This window comes from Quercus robur, chromosome 2, assembly GCF_932294415.1.
Source record: "Quercus robur chromosome 2, dhQueRobu3.1, whole genome shotgun sequence".
NCBI lineage: Eukaryota > Viridiplantae > Streptophyta > Magnoliopsida > Fagales > Fagaceae > Quercus > Quercus robur.
The window spans coordinates 46,361,810-46,381,231 of NC_065535.1; the positions used below are offsets into that span (position 1 = coordinate 46,361,810).

At 40.4% G+C, this 19,422-nt stretch overlaps 1 protein-coding gene across 1 annotated transcript in view; it reads right to left on the reverse strand.

Annotated features, from left to right (window-relative positions):
* LOC126713781 (DNA ligase 4) overlaps window positions 1-16,930 on the reverse strand; it is a 54,380-nt gene extending 37,450 nt beyond the window's left edge. Inside the window, exons 1-4 of the mRNA XM_050413644.1 lie at window positions 16,315-16,930; window positions 16,136-16,227; window positions 15,835-15,920; window positions 15,615-15,751 (exon numbers count right to left, since the gene is read on the reverse strand). Of these exons, the coding sequence (XP_050269601.1) occupies window positions 15,615-15,751; window positions 15,835-15,920; window positions 16,136-16,227; window positions 16,315-16,647 (648 nt within the window). The 5' untranslated portion in view covers window positions 16,648-16,930. The remainder of the gene's footprint in view (window positions 1-15,614; window positions 15,752-15,834; window positions 15,921-16,135; window positions 16,228-16,314) is intronic.
* Between the last annotated feature and the right edge of the window lie 2,492 nt (window positions 16,931-19,422).

The following is a 19,422-nucleotide window of genomic DNA, read 5'->3' on the forward strand; positions in this document are numbered from 1 at the left end:
TGCCTGGCCAATAGAATTGTTGTTGTAGGAGATGCAATGTCTTCTCTCTCCCAAAATGGCCTTGGTTATGCATTTCAAGAAGAATCTTGTGCCTGAGAGAACATTTTGGAATACAAAGGAGCAAGCCTTTAAACAAATAGCCATCTTGCAGGTTGAATTTAGGACAAGCAGCTCTATTGCCTTGTAGCAAATTCTGCATAATCTAAAACAGCTTGGAATCTTCTTTATAATGCTCCCTAAATGCCTCGAAACCCTCAACTGTGTTGTGCATCTGCACTAGTAAGGAAGACCTCCTACTAAGACCATCTACAACTCTATTAAGGACTCCAACTTTGTACCTTAAACTAAAGTTGAACTGTTGTAGGTAGACAACCCATTTGGCATGTCATTTATTGGGGTTTGCTTGGCTGTTGAGGTGTTTAAGAGCCTCATGGTCAGTATGGAGTATAAATTCCTTGTAAGCCAAATGGTACTCCCAATGTTTTATTGCTTGTACCATGGCATAGAATTCTTTTTGATAAGTAAGAATGTTATATATACGAACGGCTACTCTATGCACGAATAACATAGAGCAAACCCAAAAATACAAAAAGAAGAAAACAGAGAAAAAAACATAAAAGAAAACCAATCAACAGAATAATTACAAAAGAGAAAGAAAGCTAAGAAAAGAAGGGAGAGAATCACTAGTCGTGAGTCCCCAAGCCCGAGACCAATCAAAAAGAGTCCCACTAAAAGAAGCAAGCATCTAATTACCGAAACTATCCAAATTCTCAAAAGTCCGCTGATTCCACTCCTTCCAAATACACCATAGGATGCACAACGAAACTAAGTTCCAAATCTAAGACGAATGCTTCCCTAACCAATTCCACCAGCCAAAAAGCAAATCTAGGACCGATTTAGGTATAACCCAAGACAAACCAAAATTTATAAAGACAAAGCTCCATAACCGATAAGCCATCTCACAATGAAGAAATAAGTGGTCTACCGTCTCTCCACAATGTCAGCACATAATGCACCAGTCCACAAAATCCAATCTCCTCAAGCTCAAGTTATCACCAGTTAGGATCTTATTGCAAGCTACACACCAAACAAAAAAAGATACTCGCCTAGGGGCCTTAACTCTTCATATACCTTTCCAAGGAAAGACAATTGAGGGAGAATCCCGCAATTTGTTATAATACGACCGGATGTCAAAATCCCCATTAGGCTTCAAATTCCATCTCATCTGGTCTCCAACATCCATTGGAGGAGTATTAGCTCCCAATATACGAAAAAAATGCAGCTCATCATCCATCTCCCAATCATTAAATTCTCAAATAAAACGAACATCCCAACTTCTTCTATCCTCCGCCCCCTGTCTTGACAAAGAAGCTTCTACAGAAACCTCCTTATCAATGGCAATACCATACAGCCTTGGGAAAGCCAATTGGAAAGGTTGATCCCCATTCCACCCATCCTGCCAAAATCTCACTCTATTACCCAACCCAACATCAAGCTGACAATTTTTGCTAAAATCCTCCCATCCCATGCGAATACCTCTCCACAATCCACACCCATGAACTCCCCTACCTAGCTTTGAGGTCCATCCCCCCCATTCTTCCCCATATTTTGAAGCTACCACCTAACCAATCCTCTTCCTTCCCAAACTGCCACAACCATTTCCCCAATAAGGCCTTATTGAAAGTAGTAAGTTTTCTTATCCCCAAGCCACCATTGGCTATAGGTGCACAAACTTTATCCCATCCTACCAAATGAGTCTTGCTATCAACCCATAGAAAGTCCCTTTGCAACTTTTCAATTTTATTAGCCACATAAGTAGGAATGGCAAATAGCGACAGAAAATAGGTAGGAAGACTAGATAACGTACTCTTGAGTAACATCAATCGACCCCCCTTAGACAAATACAACTTCTTCCACCCGGCTAATTTCCGCTCAATTTTTTCCAAAATAGGATTCCAAACTGAAGGAGAGTTATGCGAAGCCCCCAATGGCATGCCAAGATAAGACATAGGCAATGTTCCAACTCTATAGCCAAAAATTTCAGCCAGGGCATGCACATCATCAACCTCCCCTATTGGAACCATTTCACTCTTGTGCACATTGACCTTCAAACCTTTTACCACCTGAAAACTAAGTAACAACAACTGAATATGAAGAATTTGCTCTACATCTGCATCACAAAAAAGGATAGTGTCGTCTGCAAACAATAGATGTGAGACACATTCCCCACCACCCCTCCTGCCCTCAACAATAGATGTGAGACACATTTCCCACCACCCCTTGTCTTAAACCCCTTGAACTATCAAAAAAATCAGCTGGAGAACCATTAATCAAAATAGAGAATTGAACTGTGGATATACAAGTACGGATCCACTTACACCACTTCACTCCAAAGCCCATTCTATTCAACAAATCCAACAAAGCCTCCCAATTCACATGATCATAGGTTTTCTCAATATCAAGTTTACATATGACTCCAGGAACCCTACTCTTCCCTCGGCTATCCACACACTCATTCGCAATAAGAACCGAATCAAGGATTTGTCTCCTACCCACAAAGCTATTCTGAGTCTCAGAGATCAACTGATCTAAAACCACTCTCAAACGATTTGTCAAAACCTTAGCCAAGATTTTATACACACTCCCCACCAAGCTGATAGGCCAGAAATCTCTAATATTAGAGGCGTCATTCTTTTTAGGAATTCAGGCAATGAAGGTAGCATTAAGAGATTTTTCAAACTTACAATGTTGAAAAAACTCTTCAAAGACCACTAAGACGTCTTTCTCCACTACTCTCCAACAATGATGATAAAACACCATAGTAAACCCATCCAGACTTGGAGCTTTATCCCCTTCCAAGTCACTTACAACTTGAAGAATCTCCCCCCTCTCAAACTTCCTTTCAATCCAAACCCTCTCCATATCCCCAATACAATCAAATTCCAAACCCTCCACAAAAGGCCTCCACCCCACAGACTCCTTGTACAAATTTTTATAAAAATGTACTACCTAATTAGTTACCTCGAATTCCTCCTCAAAAACCACCCTATCCACCTCCAAGGTCCTCAGATGATTATACCTTCTATGAGAGTTAGCCATTTTGTGGAAGAACTTGGTGTTATTATCCCCTTTCTTGATACATAACATCCTAGATTTTTGTCTCCAGAAAATTTCTTCAAGGAAAGAAGATGCTCCACCTGGGACCTCAACTCTGCCCTATGACGTTTCTCCCCATCAGTGAGACCAAACTCCCCTTCCTTAGCATCTAATTTTTTCAACTCCTCCAATAATTGTTTCTTTTGACGCAATACATTACCAAACTCTCGACAATTCCATTGCACAATGTCCTCTTTCAAAGCCTTTATTTTTTTGGCAGGCACAAAACTAGGTGTACCTACAAAAGAATGCCAATTCCACCAGGATTGAACTCTATCCACAAACCCCTCCGTCTTCAACCACATATTTTCAAATCTGAACGGACTTTTCCCCTTGCCATTCCCCCTGCCTCCAAGAGAATTGGACTACGATCTGAGATAGGACGGGGTAAAATCCTTTGAATAACATCTGGGAAATGTTCCTCCCAATCTAGAGTAACCAAAGCTCTATCAATCCTAGACATCGCTAGTTGATCAGTATCACTTGACCATGTATAGTTTCCTCCTTCCAAAGGCAAATCAATCAAGTTAAGATCCTCAATAAATTCAAAGAATTTTTCCATAGCTAGGGTCAAACGTGTCTCAACCCTACGCTCACTAGGAAAGCGAACAATATTAAAATCCCCAAAGCAGCACCATGGTATCCTCCAATACTGCCGAATACCCACCAACTCATCCCACATGTGACCTCTCTCATTATTCTCATTTGGGCCATAAACCCCTGAACAAGCCCATATAAAACCGTCCCCCACCCCTTGCCACTTTACCGAAACTAAGAAAGTACCAACCATAACCTCCACCTTATCCAAAACCCTCTTATCCCACATAATCAGAATACCACCAACAATCCGATCAGCCTCCAAAACAGCCCAATCCACATATGGATAGCTCCACAAACTACAAACCAACTGTCTATCCATGCTAGCAATTTTCGTCTCTTGTAAACACACGACATCACACTTCCACTCCCGCAACAAATTCTTCACCACAAATCATTTCTGAGGATCATTTAAACCTCTAACATTCCACGAAATCATTCTTATCTTCATAAGCACAAAAATATCCCCACCTACTGACACCAGCACAAGATCAACCCTTTATCTCCCATCATAATTCACCGAAGAGATCAAGTTTCGCAGCTCTCTACGTCCCTTGTTTTTGGACTTAGCCACTTTTTGGCTACCCATTACTTTCCAGTGTAACACATTGGCTGCCTCCATCTCAACTTCCAGCCTTTGTAAGATGCACAACTTCTCATGTCGAGTCATTGACAGCCCAACCAATTTACTGAAACCGGGAATTCTGTGTTTCACCCACCTAGAAATATCTAACTTCGCCTCAGTACTCAATACCTCAGTGACCTCCTCCAACTCTGCCAAAGTTGTCAACGCACTTGGAGCAATAATCTGCAAAGGTAAACAGTCTGACAATTCTGTTTCACCAAAGCCCACAGGACTATCAGCTACATCCTCCACAAGCATGTCCTCCCCAAAATAGTTCAAGAGCTCCTTACTAGAAAAGGAATTAACCTCCTGACCTGATACTCCAAAACCCACTGACCCAGCTCGTAAAAACTCCAAAAAAAGATCGAGAAAAGATGGTCCAATCAATCTCAGCACAAATTCGAGAGTGACCGACCTTGTAACCTCAAAAACCAACCCACCCGACAACATATTGGTGCCCAAAATACTATTCCAGTCAGAGCTAAACCTGAAAACCATCACCTGAATATACTCGGTGCATCCCGACACTCCTACCGACGACGCACTCCATGGACGAGAAACCATACCTCCATCTACACTATTCTGGAGAGCCCCTACCGGTGAAGCCTCTAGCGACTAAGAGCCTGTTTGGCCAACCATTTTTCATCACTCAATTTCCATCATTCATCACTCATAACTCATCACTCATCACTCAATTTTTCACACCCGTTTGGCATCATCACCCAATTTCCATCACTCAATATTTTTCACACTATTTGTGGGCCCATACCTGTCAGCCGGTGTAACTTTTTCTCTCTCTTTTTTTTTTTTTTTTTGTTGTTTTCAGTGCCCAAACTCACCGAAGCTAAAAAAAAAAATAAAAAATAAAAAATAAAAAAAAAGAACCAGAACTGAAGACCGAACAAGTGAAAAAAATAAAAATAAAAAGTCAAAAGGTGGTCAAAAGTTGTGGCTGTGGGTCCCTCTATGTGTGTTTATTTACGAAAATACCATTGAGTTATGAGTTATAGAAATTGAAAACAGCCTTTGGTTATTTTCAGTTTCCATGGCTTTTTTCAGTTTCCATAACTCATAACTCAAAAATTAGAGAATTGAGTGATGGAAACAGAGTTATGAAAACAGAGTTATCGTTTGGCCAAACAACCTTTTTGCTATGGGTCCCACCATTTTTGAGTTATGAGTTATGGAAACTGAGAATTGAGTTATCAAATTTGGTTGGCCAAACAGCCTCTAAGACACTGAGTCTCCCCTCAATCTCACTCCTTGACATCACTACCATTGTCCCAAAACAATTTGGAAAGACCATGGTATTCTCTCCAAACCCGTTGGGATTAGATGTAGAAGAGAATGGGCCTAAATAAGTGTTGGAGCATTCTCCAGCCTCTGAGTTTCCTAGGCTTGTGGTCATTGGGTTTAACTTATAAACAGAATGGGCTTCTAACTGCCTTGGGCCCAAACCGATACCCACCTTCTCCTTATGTTCTATGGAAGCCCATATTACCCATTTAAAATAACTATTTCCACCGTTGGATTTATCCCAAGAAACCCATCGCTTCCCATTTTTAGCCAACTCCACAATTAATCCTCTCCCAGTCCAACGTGAATCCCTCAAATCACTCCCCTTTCCAATTTCAGTTTTATTTGAATTCAAACTGAACCTTAATGGAGATCTTTTTTTATTTTGCACCGGTGATTTCTCTCTTGAATTAATACCGAAATTAATGCTCCTCTCTCTCCCCTCCCCTCCCCTCACAGCTGTTGTACCAGGCTGACTCACCAAAGGTGCAGTATTTGAGCTTGGTTGAGTTGAGTTTTTCAATGAAATAGGCCACTGGTTTGCCCTCTTGACTGAGAACACCCCCAATGCCAACTCCAGAAGCATCACAATTCAATTCAATATCTTTTCAAAGTCCAGAGCCTGCAATACTAGTGTTATAGTAAGGGCAGCTTTCAAGGCCTCAAAACTATGCTGCTTGGCCTCATCCCATGCAATAGTAGACAGCTTGAGACAATCAGTAAGTTGTGCTGCAATCATGCTGAAACCTTTAATAAATCTTCTGTAAAATGTTGCTAACCCATGGAAGCTTCTTACCTCATACACTGATGTTGGAACAGGCCAATATAGAATGGCCTTAAACTTCCCCTCATCCATTGCAATTCCCTTATCAGTCACCACATACCCAAGAAAACCTACCTTACTGCAAAGGTATATTTCTTGTTATTTGCATAGAACTTATCCCTTCTTGGTAACTCAAACACAAATTGCAAATGATTTACATGATGATTCAAAGTCCTGCTATATACCAAGATATCATCAAAGTAAATTACAACACAAACACCAAGCAAAGGCTGCAACATTTGAGTCATTACCCTCATGAAAGTAGTGGTGCATTAGTAAGACCAAAGGGCATGACAAACCACTCATATAGCCCACTATGAGTCTTAAAGGCAGTCATCCACTCATCCCTTAGCTTAATCCTAATTTGATAATAGCCACTTCTAAGATCTATCTTGGAAAAAATTTTAGAACTAGCTAGACAATCAAGCATATCGTCTAGCCTAGGTATAGGAAACCTAGATTTGACTGTGATCTTGTTAATGGCTCTACTTTCAACACACATCCTCCAACTACCATCCTTCTAAGGGGTTAAACAGGTTGGTACAACACATAGACTAATACTTGGCCTAATGTATCACTTGTCCAATAGTTCTTGCACTTGCCTATTAAGTTAATCCTTTTCCATTGGAGTCATGCTATAGGCAGCCCTGTTAGGTAATGCAGAACCTGGAATGAAATCAATGGTATGCTAAATGTCTCTCATGGGAGGCAATTCAGTATGTAATTCATTAGGGAAGATATCCTCAAATCACTAGATCAATTCCTTAATAGATCGAGGCACTACCATAGCATCTAACTCTAATGCAATCAATAACATGTAAACCACACCAGTTGCTAGAGTTGCCTACCCAAATTTCTTAACAACAAGCAAAGAACTAGGCTGCATAGTAGGAGTTCTAAGAATCACCTTTTCTTTCATGGGCAGTAAGGTGTACTGCTGTCCATCCTTGTCCATCCTTGTATAGGCAGTAGGCGTTCTTCCTTCCATCATGGTTGGCGTGCCTATCATACTGCCAAGGTCTTCCCAACAGCAAATGGCATGCATCCATCTTCACTACATCACAACAAACTAAATCTTGGAACTTCTTTCTAATTGAAAATGAGACCATGCATCTCTTGGAGACGCTTATATCATTGCCTGTCTTAAGCCATGTCAATTTGTAGGGGCAAGGATGATCTTCAGTCTTTGAACCAAGTTTATCAACTTCTTCTTCAAAGACCACATTTTCACAGCTTCCCCCATCAATAAGCAAGCTACAAATATTGCCACCAATATTGCAAGGGTTGTGAAAAATGTTGCTCCCCAACCAATCCTCCTACTCCTGTTTTAATGCTAACAAGGTCTTCTTCATGACCAAAGCCAAGCCTTCTTCCTCATTTGAGTCCCTTATAACAATTTCTTCTTCATAGATTGGAAATTCTTCATCTTCCTGGTCTTCACAACCTTCAATCATCAAAGCTTTAACCTTGCCTTGAGCATTAACTCCCCCTTTCTTACAATATTTGGCCTTGTGTCCAACTTTTCCACACTTGTAGCACTTAAATGTAAAACTTTTTGTTGCTTTAGGGACTACTTTGGCTGCACCAAAAGTTGAAGGCAAACCTCCACTGTCAATCTTGAAAGACTATGAACCGTTAGTAGTTGGCCTTCCTTGAATGCTAACTTGGGTACTTCTGCTACCACCATAAGCTTGGAACTTTACAAAAGCTTTTCTTGCAAGTTGCTTCTCAAACATCAAGGTTCTATTGTAAGCTTCAACTTCAGAAACAGACCACAGTTGGTGCAAAGATAAGGCATTTTGAATTGGTGGTTTAGGACCACTCAAGAAACTTGCAACCATCTGTTCTTCACTCTCATTCAGGTCTACTCAAGCTACCAATTGATTAAATGCCTTTGTATACTCTTCCACTCCGCCATGTTGCTTCAAATTATGCAGTTGTTTGTTGACTGCATATAATTGAAAGTCAGAAACTGATTTCTCATTTTCTGCTTCATCTTGGACCAATCTTGGATCTTTCTTTTACCCCCCTCCTCTCTAAACTTGGAGTTGTTCCTCTTGGAATCTAGTACCTCATGGAAAGCCAATCCACGAATTCTTCATGATTCAAGCTACCATAAAACTCAGGTAACTCAATCTTGAATTTGGATTCCCATTTTGGTTCTCCCCTTGGAGGACCAGACACTTGCCTTGGGACACCTCCTCCAAGCTGACCAATTGGGTTACCGAAGTTGCTATGACTGTCAGTTTCAGCATCTTCAACAAGTTCATCATCATTTCTAGGATGATGATGCTGGTTTCTTCTAACTTCCTCAGTCAAGGCAGCAAGCTGCCCCCTTAGCAGCTCCATAATCTACTCCAATGTCACCTAGGGTTCTTCTTGGTTTGGTTGCGGCTGCTGCCTGGGATGAACCTGCACCTCAGGTTCATGAGCTGCAAAAGCTTTCTTGTTCCTTCTATTGTATACTACTAGTGCCATCTACACAAATCCTTAAGCTCACTATTGAATCTTGAATAGGCTATGCTAGAGAATAGAAAAGACAATAAAGAACTTGAATTCGCAAATGGATCTCAAGCTCTGATACCAAATTACGATGGAGCAAAATTGCAAAAAGGAATGCCACTTTAGAAAGCTAAGTTGCTTAGAGAAAAGAAAGAACGAACTAGCTCCTCAAGAGACACACTACTGGAATAATACCTCATAGGTGCCCCTATAGTACATCCCCAATGTACTCAATTTGGCACTTTTTTTTTTATTAATAATATGTTTACACTACTTATCAAAAAAAGAATAATACCTCATAGGTAGAGGTTTCTTTTTTTTTTATAGGTTAATAGGTAGAGATTTCTTGGATTCAAATTCAGCTAGTTACAAACAACCTTGCTTATTTATAGTTACATAAGCAAGCTATTGAGTTAGTTATAAGAACCCACCATGAGGTTGTCATGTGATTGGTCAAAGCCTAACAAACTTCTCTAACTAACTAATAGGCTATTGTACTTATCACTAACAACCTATCAACTAACTAACTTTCTATTACAAGTGATAAAGGCTATTAAAAGTACAAGGAGCTATTTATCATACAACATAAGCACTAGTACAGCTAGCTTTAAAAATGAACTGCGTCACCATTTCTCTAAAAGAGATGTGATTAAATGTACCTAATATACGCACCCCCAAGCCACCACAAGCAATAGGAGAACACACCATATTCCAATGCACCAAGTGAAACTTGGACTACTCCCCTAGTCTACTCCATAAGAAATTTCTCTCCAACTGCTCCAATCTACTTGATACATGAGAAAGGATGGCAAACAAAGAGAGGTAGAAGGCTTGAAGACTCAACAGTGTACTGTTAAGAAGGATTAACCGTCCCCCTTTGATAGATGTAACTTTTTCCATACCACCTTCTGTCACTCCATTTTTTTTTTTTTTACCTATCAAAAAAAAAAAGCATACCAAAATAGTTTATTGGCAGATTCCCAACTTTACAACAAAGAAGTCAGTGCATAGCCACATGGTGTAGCTTATATTCAAGTGGGGTGGGACTGTTTGATGTGGGGATTGGAGATAGGGTGGGTTTCTAGCATGATAGGTGGTGAGGGGATCAACCCTTGAAGAAGCAGCACCTAGCTTGGTTCCCATTAGTTGCCAATCCAGATGCATTTGAATCCACTTATTTGGAATTTAGCTTCAGCGGAAATGAGAAGGATTGAAGTGTTCAATCATTAGACCATTTAATGATTGCGAGTTAATTCTATTGCTTCCCTACTTGGTTTACTGTATGAAGGGTGTAGGTCCTAATAGGATGAGATGGCACTTGCGTGATACTGGGGTGCTTGATGCTAGATCTTACAGCACTGTGTTATGTGCCCCAAGGTAGATCTATTTTCCGTGGAAAGAAAATTGGTGTGCCAAAGCTCTGAAAGGTTTCTTTTTTCGTCATATCGGCAGCTTGGTGCTTATGTAGGTAGAGTGATGGTGGGTCATTTACTACTTCATTGTAAATTTTCTTATGTGATGTGTAACTATGTTTTTTGGACTGTTTGGAGTTCGTTGAGAGATGCTGTAGATAGTGGTTGACTTTCTGGCTGGCAAAATTGGTTTGGTAAATATTCTGTTGTGTGGAATTTAGCTCCTTTGTGTCTGAGGTGGATATTGTGGAGGGAGTGAAACTACCACACTTTTGAAGACATTGAAACATTAGAGTTTCAACTGAAGAGTTCCTATATTGAACTTCTTTGTGAATGGTCAATTGTCATGGTGTGATAGTGGTACCATTACAGAATTTACTGAATCGCTTTCTTTTTCTTGTAATTATATGTATATAGTATGTAAATATATATATATTAGGACGCCTGGTGTTACTTTTAAATCTTATGCATGAGATAGTTCTTTTGTAATATTATCTCATATTATCCAAAAAATATATATATATAAACCAACTCCTCCAGTCCCCCAACATTTCAGACCAAGACTACTTCACTCTTATTCTAATTAAATTTCAAACCTGTTACCACCTTAAACCAATTCAACACCATTTTAACATAAAAGGAGTTGTTCCCTTTTTGCATCACAAAACAAAATCAAATCATCAATAAACAGCAGATGTGAGATCATGAGAGGGTCACCTTGCCTTCAACCATTCAAGCTATTAAAAAGCCTACAGGGGAACTGTTTTGCCATAACAGAGAACCGGACAGTAATATACACACATCTAGAGCCAACCCCTCCATCTTCCACCAAACCCCATTATCCCCTACAGATACAGCAAAGTTCCCCAGTTAACATCATCATAGGCATTTTCAATGTCTAATTTGCAAATTAGACCTGGAACGCTGCCCTTGATCCAGCCATCCAAACATTCATTAGCAATAGGACTAAGTCCAAGATCTGTCTTCCTCCTACTAAGGCATTCTATGAATCAGACACTAACTTCTCTAACACGACTTTCAACTGGTTAGCCAACGCTTTTGCTACCAATTTATATATGCTTCTGACCAAGCTAATAGGTCAAAAATCCCTAATATTAAGGGCAATACTCTTTTGAGGTTTAAAGCAAAAAAGCCATAACATCACCTGCAAGAACCCACCAACAGTGTTGAAAAAATGCCATAGTGAAACCACCAGGTCCTGCAGCTTTATCACCATCTATCTCCTTCAATGCCTTAACTACCTTCTCCCTATCAAATTCCCACTCTAGTGACTATTGTTCCTGCTCATCAATTAAAGAGAACTCCGACGCATCCACTCTTTGGCTCTTGGTAAAGGGTTCTGTAGAAACTACGAATATGTTCTCAGATATCCAAATCCACTACCTATTCACATATTGTACCATACATCTCTACAACCAACATGATATGTTATTCTATGGGAGTTAGCCCGTCTATTAAAAAAATAAATAAATAAATATAACAATAATAATAAGTAAAATTTCATTAAAAAAGCCGAAAGGGCATAACCCAAGTTAGGGGTGTCCACGGGTCGGGTTTGTGCCCGAACCGGACCTGACCTGAAACTTTCGGGTGAGTCAAAATAGAACCCGAAACCGACCCGGAATGCTAGTCAGATCGGCCGGTTCAGGTCGCGTCGGGTTTTCGGGTTCATCAATCAGTTTCGGTTTTTATCTCCGATGCCGTTATTTTGGCCGGATCCGTCGAGATCTGGCCGATATTTGGCCGGATCCGTTGAGATCTGGCCAGATCACGACAAGATCTCGCCGGATCTCGTCGGATCTGGACTAGATCTCGACGAGATTTCGTCGGATCTTGTCCAATTTGATGGGTTTCAAGTAAATTTTCGCCAGATAGCTTCAAATATTGCCGGATTTTGTATGTTTTCGTCGAAGAACCTTCGAATATCGCCAGAAGTTTCTGGGTTTATGATCGGGTCGGGTTGCTCGGGTTTGGGAGAGGAAAACCGACAACCAACCCGAAGGCGTCGGGTTTCGTGGGCGGCGATCCGCCACCGACCGTCGGAGTGTCGGTTTGAGCGGTTTTCGGTTCAAGCTCGGGCGGGTTGGTCGGGTATACGGGTTGGGTGGACAGTCCTAACCCAAGTACACAGGAAGCGTACAACAAAGACACCAAAATTACATGCTGAAAGTACCTTGAGCAAGCAAATCAGGCAAAAAAGCACAAGAAAGCAAGCCCAAAAGCAATTATCCACTCAAAAAGACTCTTGAGGAAGGGTCTCTTCCAATGAAATATTTGGGTCTTCCTTTAGGTGAAAAATTCAAGGACAAGACAATCTGGAATCCAATTTTGGAGAAGGTGGAAAGGAAATTAGCGGGTTGGATAAAATTCTATTTATCCAAGGGAGGTAAAGTCACTTTATTAAAAGCACTCTCTCAAATCTTCCTACTGATTTTCTTTCTTTATTTCCTATTCCTACTTCAATGGCTAACCAAATTGCAAGACTTCAGCAAAACTTTTTTTAGGTTGGCCTAAGGGATGAACCCAAATTTCATCTTGTTAAATGGGCTATTGTTTGTGCCTCACTTTCTTCAGGTGGTTTAGGGATTAGGAATCTGATAATTTTTAATGTAATTTTATTAGGGAAGTGGTTGTGGAAATTTGGGCAAGAAAGGGATGCTCTTTGGCAACAAGTGATAGAGGTGAAGTATGGATGTGAATTGTGTGGTTGGTGTTCTAGTTCAATCTCTGGTCCATATGGAGTCAGTTTGTGGAAAAATATTAGACGAGGGTGGCCCTCTTCATCTCGGTTTATCTCGTATGAAGTTGGAGATGGATCAAAAGTGCAATTCTGGCTAGACCGGTGGTGTGGAACGACTTCTCTTGCTAACTACTATCCTGAATTATTTAGGATTTGTCGAACCAAGGAGGCAAGTTTGGCTAATCTAATGAGGTACACCAATGGAGTCCTTCAATGGGGTATACATTTATTTTAGGTATGTGCATGATTGGGAATTGGAAGCTTTCTGGAGCTTCATGGATTCCATCTATAGCAATCCTGTAAGGGGATTAGGGAGGATAAGAGGTGTCGGTTACCTAATAAGAGTAAGAGGTTTATGGTTAGTGCATATTACTATCTTCTAGCTAGCCATGGTGATCAATTTTTCCCTTGGAAGAGCATTTGGAAGCAAAGGATTCCTTCTAGAGTGGCTTTCTTTGTATGGACTACTGCCTTGGGGAAATGTCTAACAATTGACAATTTAAGGAAAAGAAAGGTATGTATTTTGGATTGGTGTTATATGTGCAAGTATGATAGTGAAACTATTGACCATCTCTTCCTTCATTATCTAGTTGCTATGGATCTGTGGGCTATGGATTTTGGTTTATTTGGAGTTTGTTGGGTTATGCCAAAGTCTATTGTTGAGCTTCTTGCTTGCTGGCAAGGTCGATTTGGTCGCCGTCATAACGGATATATATGGATCATTGTTTCTTATTGTTTGATGTGGTGTATTTGGAAGGAAAGAAATAGTAGGTGATTTGACGATAGTGAGCATTCTATGTCTGATCTCAAGTTATTATTTGTTAGAATCTTATTGGACTGGTTGTCAGTGCAGAGAAACCAACCCTTTTCTTTAATTTTAAATTGACTTGATTTAAGTAATTTTTTTATTTAATCTATAAACCCCTGTATACTCCCTGTCTACTTAAGTGTCTCTTTTTTATATCAATAAATCTTTATTACTTATCCAAAAAAAAAAAAAAAAAACCCCAAAAAACTGTGGAAGAAACCACCTAGACTACCATTCACAAGCAATGAGAATCGAACCGCAGAAATACACGAGAGTATGAGCATATACTGCCTCCATCTAGGACCAAAACCACACCTTTTAAGCATATACAACAAGAAATTTAAATGCACGTGATCATATGCTTTCTCCAAATCTAACTTCTACGTGGTATGCTGAATCTGAGGCAACTATGGGTGAGTTTGGCGTTAGCTTTAAGCTTTTAGCTTTTATGTATAGCTTTTTAAAACCTCACTTTTTCCCGACTTTTCTCAATTTTTCAAATTTTTTCAAGGTACAAGTATTCTTTAGCACACCTTCAGCACAAAGTTTTCAGCAAAAAGCTTAGATAAGCTGTTCCCAAACAAACCCTATATAAGCATTCATGGGCAATCAATGGATCATGCACAATTTGGGAAGGAAATGGCAACAAGGTAAGATTTTGCAGGATGTGGTAATCAATCTTTGAAGGAGATGTACATGTACCCCAAGTTGTATGCAATGGCTAATGATAAAGATCCTTAATTAAATCTTACTTTATCAAAATGATGGGAGTACACGCTAATGGAATGTCATGTTCATTAGAAATTTCAATGATTGAGAACTAGAGTCAGCAAATTCATTTTGTGATATTTTGTACTCAAGCATTCCAAGGAGAGAATACTCTAATCATATGATGTGGAGGTTGAATGGCAAATTTGTGGCGTTGAGAGGTTCAATGATGCACATTTCTCTTAGAAAAGATATGGCTCTATTTGATAATTAAAAATTAAATAAAAAAAGCTATGGCTCTCAAAAGGGCTGCATTCTTTGTGCAGACAACAGCTTGGGTCACTCTAGTAGATTAGTGTTGAAAACCAATGGCAAAAGCCGCGAAACTGTGGATTATTTGCTGTTACAATGTGACATTGCATATGCATTTTGGACCTTTGTCTTCTTGGGTTCAATGGGTACATCCAATGAGTTTTTTTTTTTTTTTGATAGGTAAGAAAGTAATATAATTAAAAAAGGAATAGAAGAAAAAATACATAGAGTTCACAATAGTGAACAAAGGAAAAAACCGAAACAAAGAGAAATAAAGGAATCATAAAACTATTCTAAGAGACAAAAGAAAATCAAAGATAGTACTAACAAGAGGAATTGATTTGGCAGACATAAATGGTCTAGATTCCAAACATAGCACTAACAGTTGTAAAGAGAGCTTTTCAAGTGAGTTTCTTTATACGCACTTTAAGTCAAACCCTAAATGCTATTATAACTGGCTCCATTTGACAACTCGTATTCATTACAACATTGTGTCATAAACTAGTGCTTAAAAATAACATGCCTACAAAAGTACAAGAGAAAAAAAAAAGTGGTAAAAGAAAATAAATTATGAAAAACAGAATCAAAGAAATGCTTGAAAATTAGTAACAGACCTGTCGATTATGCCGTTGAGTTCTATCCCTCAGCTTTTCACAAACCAATTTTAAGTCACAGGTAACATTAAACAAGTCTTCAGCATCAGGATGGAATTCATGAAAAACGCTTTTTTCACTAATCCCCAGCTTTAGATCTTCAAAACATAAAAATAAAAAGTTAGATAACAAACGAAGGAAAGAGCTCAACAAACTATGGAGGATGTCAATGAACAAACACCTTTAAGAATAATCATAATAATCCACTTCATTTCCTGTGCATTTGTCTTGTTTATCAGAGTAGAAAGAACTGATGTCTTCTCGGCCCTGTAGCCATGAGTGCATATCATACAAAGAAACAAAATGAGCAAGAAGGTCCATAATGACATCATGAAAAAAACAATAATAATAAAAATACATAATGTTTAGACTATATTACGCATTGTAATTCCACTAGTGATTTTGAAAACTATCTTAGTTATTCTATCTGATTGATTTATTGCAATTCTTTAAACAAACTTTGTTCTTTTTATGTAATGTACCTGTTTTCACTGGAAGACAAACGATCAAGCAAGTCATTGACATCCTTAATTGTTAGTCCACCAGACGCCATTCCTTGTCTACTCTGCAAAACCTGTTTGCACGCACGAGACTGCCTCAGTCAGTAAAAAATAATAATAATAATAGAGCAAACCATAAAATTTAGGACAGGGCAGCAAACCTCCGCAGCAACGAGCGGAAAATTGCCGGCATTGGCACCAGTTTGGGCGCCTCCTTTGCGCCAATTGAGAAGGCGGAGGGCGTCCTGAGAGTCGCGAGACATGCCGAGGGCGTCGATGAGACAGGTGGCGAGAACGGACTCCTTGAGGCCATAGGTACCGCGCTCGCGGTCCAGGTTGGGGAGCACGAGGCGGATTGCTGTGAAGTAATCGCGGGGATTGCAGAAGGTGTCCAGGAATTTGCGGAACTTGGAGCGCTTCTTCGCCAACGACTTACTCCGCTGCATCCAAGTGAATAGGCTGCACACTACGCTGAACTTCGTTTGCTCCGTCATTTCCAACTTTCAGATTCCCCCGGACTTCGATTTCGGCTTCAAGCAAAAGAAACCCAAAACTCGCCAACCGCTGTGTTCGCGCACTTGCAAATTTCAAAGTGGGTCATAATTCCAAATACTTCTTGTCGTCTGTCAAGTCAAATCTTTGCCACGTTTTCTCCGATTTTTTTTTTTCAAAATAACATTAAATTTTCAATCAATTTTGTTAATTACCACGTTTTCAAAACTATTTAGGAAACTAATATTTCGAATGTAACAGACTCGATTTTAAGAATCTCCCTCACTCAGATCACTCAACAAACCCAATGGGCAATCAAAACCATGTTTGGAGCCCAGCTTATTAAGCCTCACGAGTCTTATTTAGGTCTTCCTTCTTTAGTGGGTAGATCAAAAACAAACTCTTTTGCTCAGCTGAAGGAACGGGTTGCCAACAAGCTGGCTGGGTGGAAGGAGAAGTTACTCTCTAATGCTGGGAAGGAGGTTTTAATTAAAGCGGTAGCGCAAGCTGTGCCATCGTACACTATGAGCTGCTTCCTGCTACCTAAAGCTTTGTGTCAGGAGCTTACAGGGATGGTGAGGCATTTTTGGTGGGGTCAAAAGAAAGATGAAAGGAGAATGGCGTGGATGAGTTGGGAGAAGATGTGCCTCCCGAAAGATCAAGGTGGTTTGGGATTTAAGGACCTGGAGAAATTCAACCTTGCTTTGTTAGCGAAGCAGGGTTGGCGACTACAGACCAATTCTTCCTCTCTCTTCTACAGAGTCTATAAGGCAAAGTACTTTCCAGGGTGTGATTTTATCGATGCAAAAATGGGCAAACAAGCATCTTACGGCTGGAGAAGCATAATGGCTACGCAAAACTTGATAAAAAAGGGAGTGAGGTGGCAGGTGGGAGATGGAGAGAAAATAAATATCTGGCGAGACAAGTGGATCCCCAGCCCATACACATACATGGTCATCTCCCCAAAGTGGGATCTTCCATGTGGGCCGAGAGTGTCTGCTCTTATTAATAGTGCGACCAAAGAGTGGAAAGTCGACCTCATTAATCAGTGTTTCATTCCCCAAGACGTAGAAGCCATACTTAGTATACCTCTGAGTGCACATGGAGCACGGGATAGACTCATATGGACGGATTCAAGAAATGGTAAGTTCTCGATGCGTAGTGCTTACCGTCTAGCTCAAACAATACAGGAAAGAGGTGGCCAAGCAACAAGCTCGAATCAGTCTGTAGCTCGGAAAATTTGGAGAGGTATATGAAGCATGAAGGTACCAAACAAGGTGAAGCACTTCACATGGAAGGCATGTAGGAACATTCTGGCCATAAAGGAAAATTTATGGAGAAGGAAGGTCACTCAAGAAGGAATATGCGAGGAGTGTGGTGATACGGCTGAATCGGCAACCCATCTCTTCTGGTTTTGTAAACAGGCGCAGGCAGTATGGTCTCACAGCAAACTAGTCCTTCCTTTTACCATTTCACAGTCATGGGAGTTTATTGATGTCATGGGTCAGCTGCTGAAGTGGAAGGATGTCTACCCGGATATAATGAAAACGGTCATAATGATATGTTGGGGGATTTGGAGGAATAGAAATGAAGTGAAGCACGGTGGGAAACGAAAAACTGGTGAGGCTGTGATAAAGTGCTCACATTATCTACTGGAGGAGTTCCAAACGGCGAATGAGGTATGGAGTAGGCAGGAAGCTCAAACTCGGGAGGTGGTGCGATGGATAGCTCCGAAACATGGCCAATACAAGGTGAATTGCGATGCGGCGGTCTTCACCAGGAGCAAGGAGGTGGGTTTTGGCGTGATCATCCGTGACTGTGCTGGCCTGGTCATTGCTGCTTTGAGCAAGAAAGGAATTGGTCTTTCCGGAGCGGTGGAAGCGGAGGAAAAGGCGATCGAAGTGGCTGTCCAGTTTGCAAAGGACGTGGGGATAAGGGAAGCAACTTTTGAAGGAGACTCGCTCATTGTGACTGGAGCAGTCCAAGGCGTTGGTGATGCTCCTTCCTCAATCCAAAACATTGTTTGTGGCATTACACAGGAACTTCAGACTTTTAGAGCTGTAAAAGTGTCACATGTTAAAAGGCAGGGGAATGCCCCTGCCCATTTACTTGCCCAACATGCTTTGCATGTGGTGGACTATTTCGCATGGCTAGAGGAATGTCCTAGCTTTATTGAGCACGCGTGTGCCCATGATGTATTTCAGTTTTCTTCTGTTTGAATGAAGTATGTTTTCCCATCAAAAAAAAAAAAAAAAAAAAACAAACCCAATGAAACATCAAGAATCAAGAAACCCAAAGACCCAGAGAGAGAAACGTCAAGAAACGCACCCAAAGATCCAAAGGGAAACATCAAACCTCGTCACCATCACCTGCCTTCACCGCCTGGGTTCAATCGTCACCGCCTCTTGGAGCCTTCACTGTCACTGCCTGGGTTTGATCTCTCTAGTTTGTTTTTTTTGTCTTCGTGGTTTGGGTTTTCTGTTCTTGGGATTTTTTAGAAAATAACAACAAAACCGAAACAATATCATTAGTTAGGAAACGTTTTAAACTATTTTGGTTTCTAGCAATTCGAGTTAAGCAGGGTCGATTTCTGGGTTTTTTATTTTATCATTTACCAGCAGCTCTCAGTTGGCGGAGTGGCCACGTAGGTAGAAATCGAGTTCAACGTTGTCGGTTTCCAAGCCTAGAAAACGAGTTTAATGAACTCGGTTTCCAGGCTTGGAAACCGACAGCGTTGAACTCGATTTCCAGGCTTGAAAACCGAGTTCAATGAACTT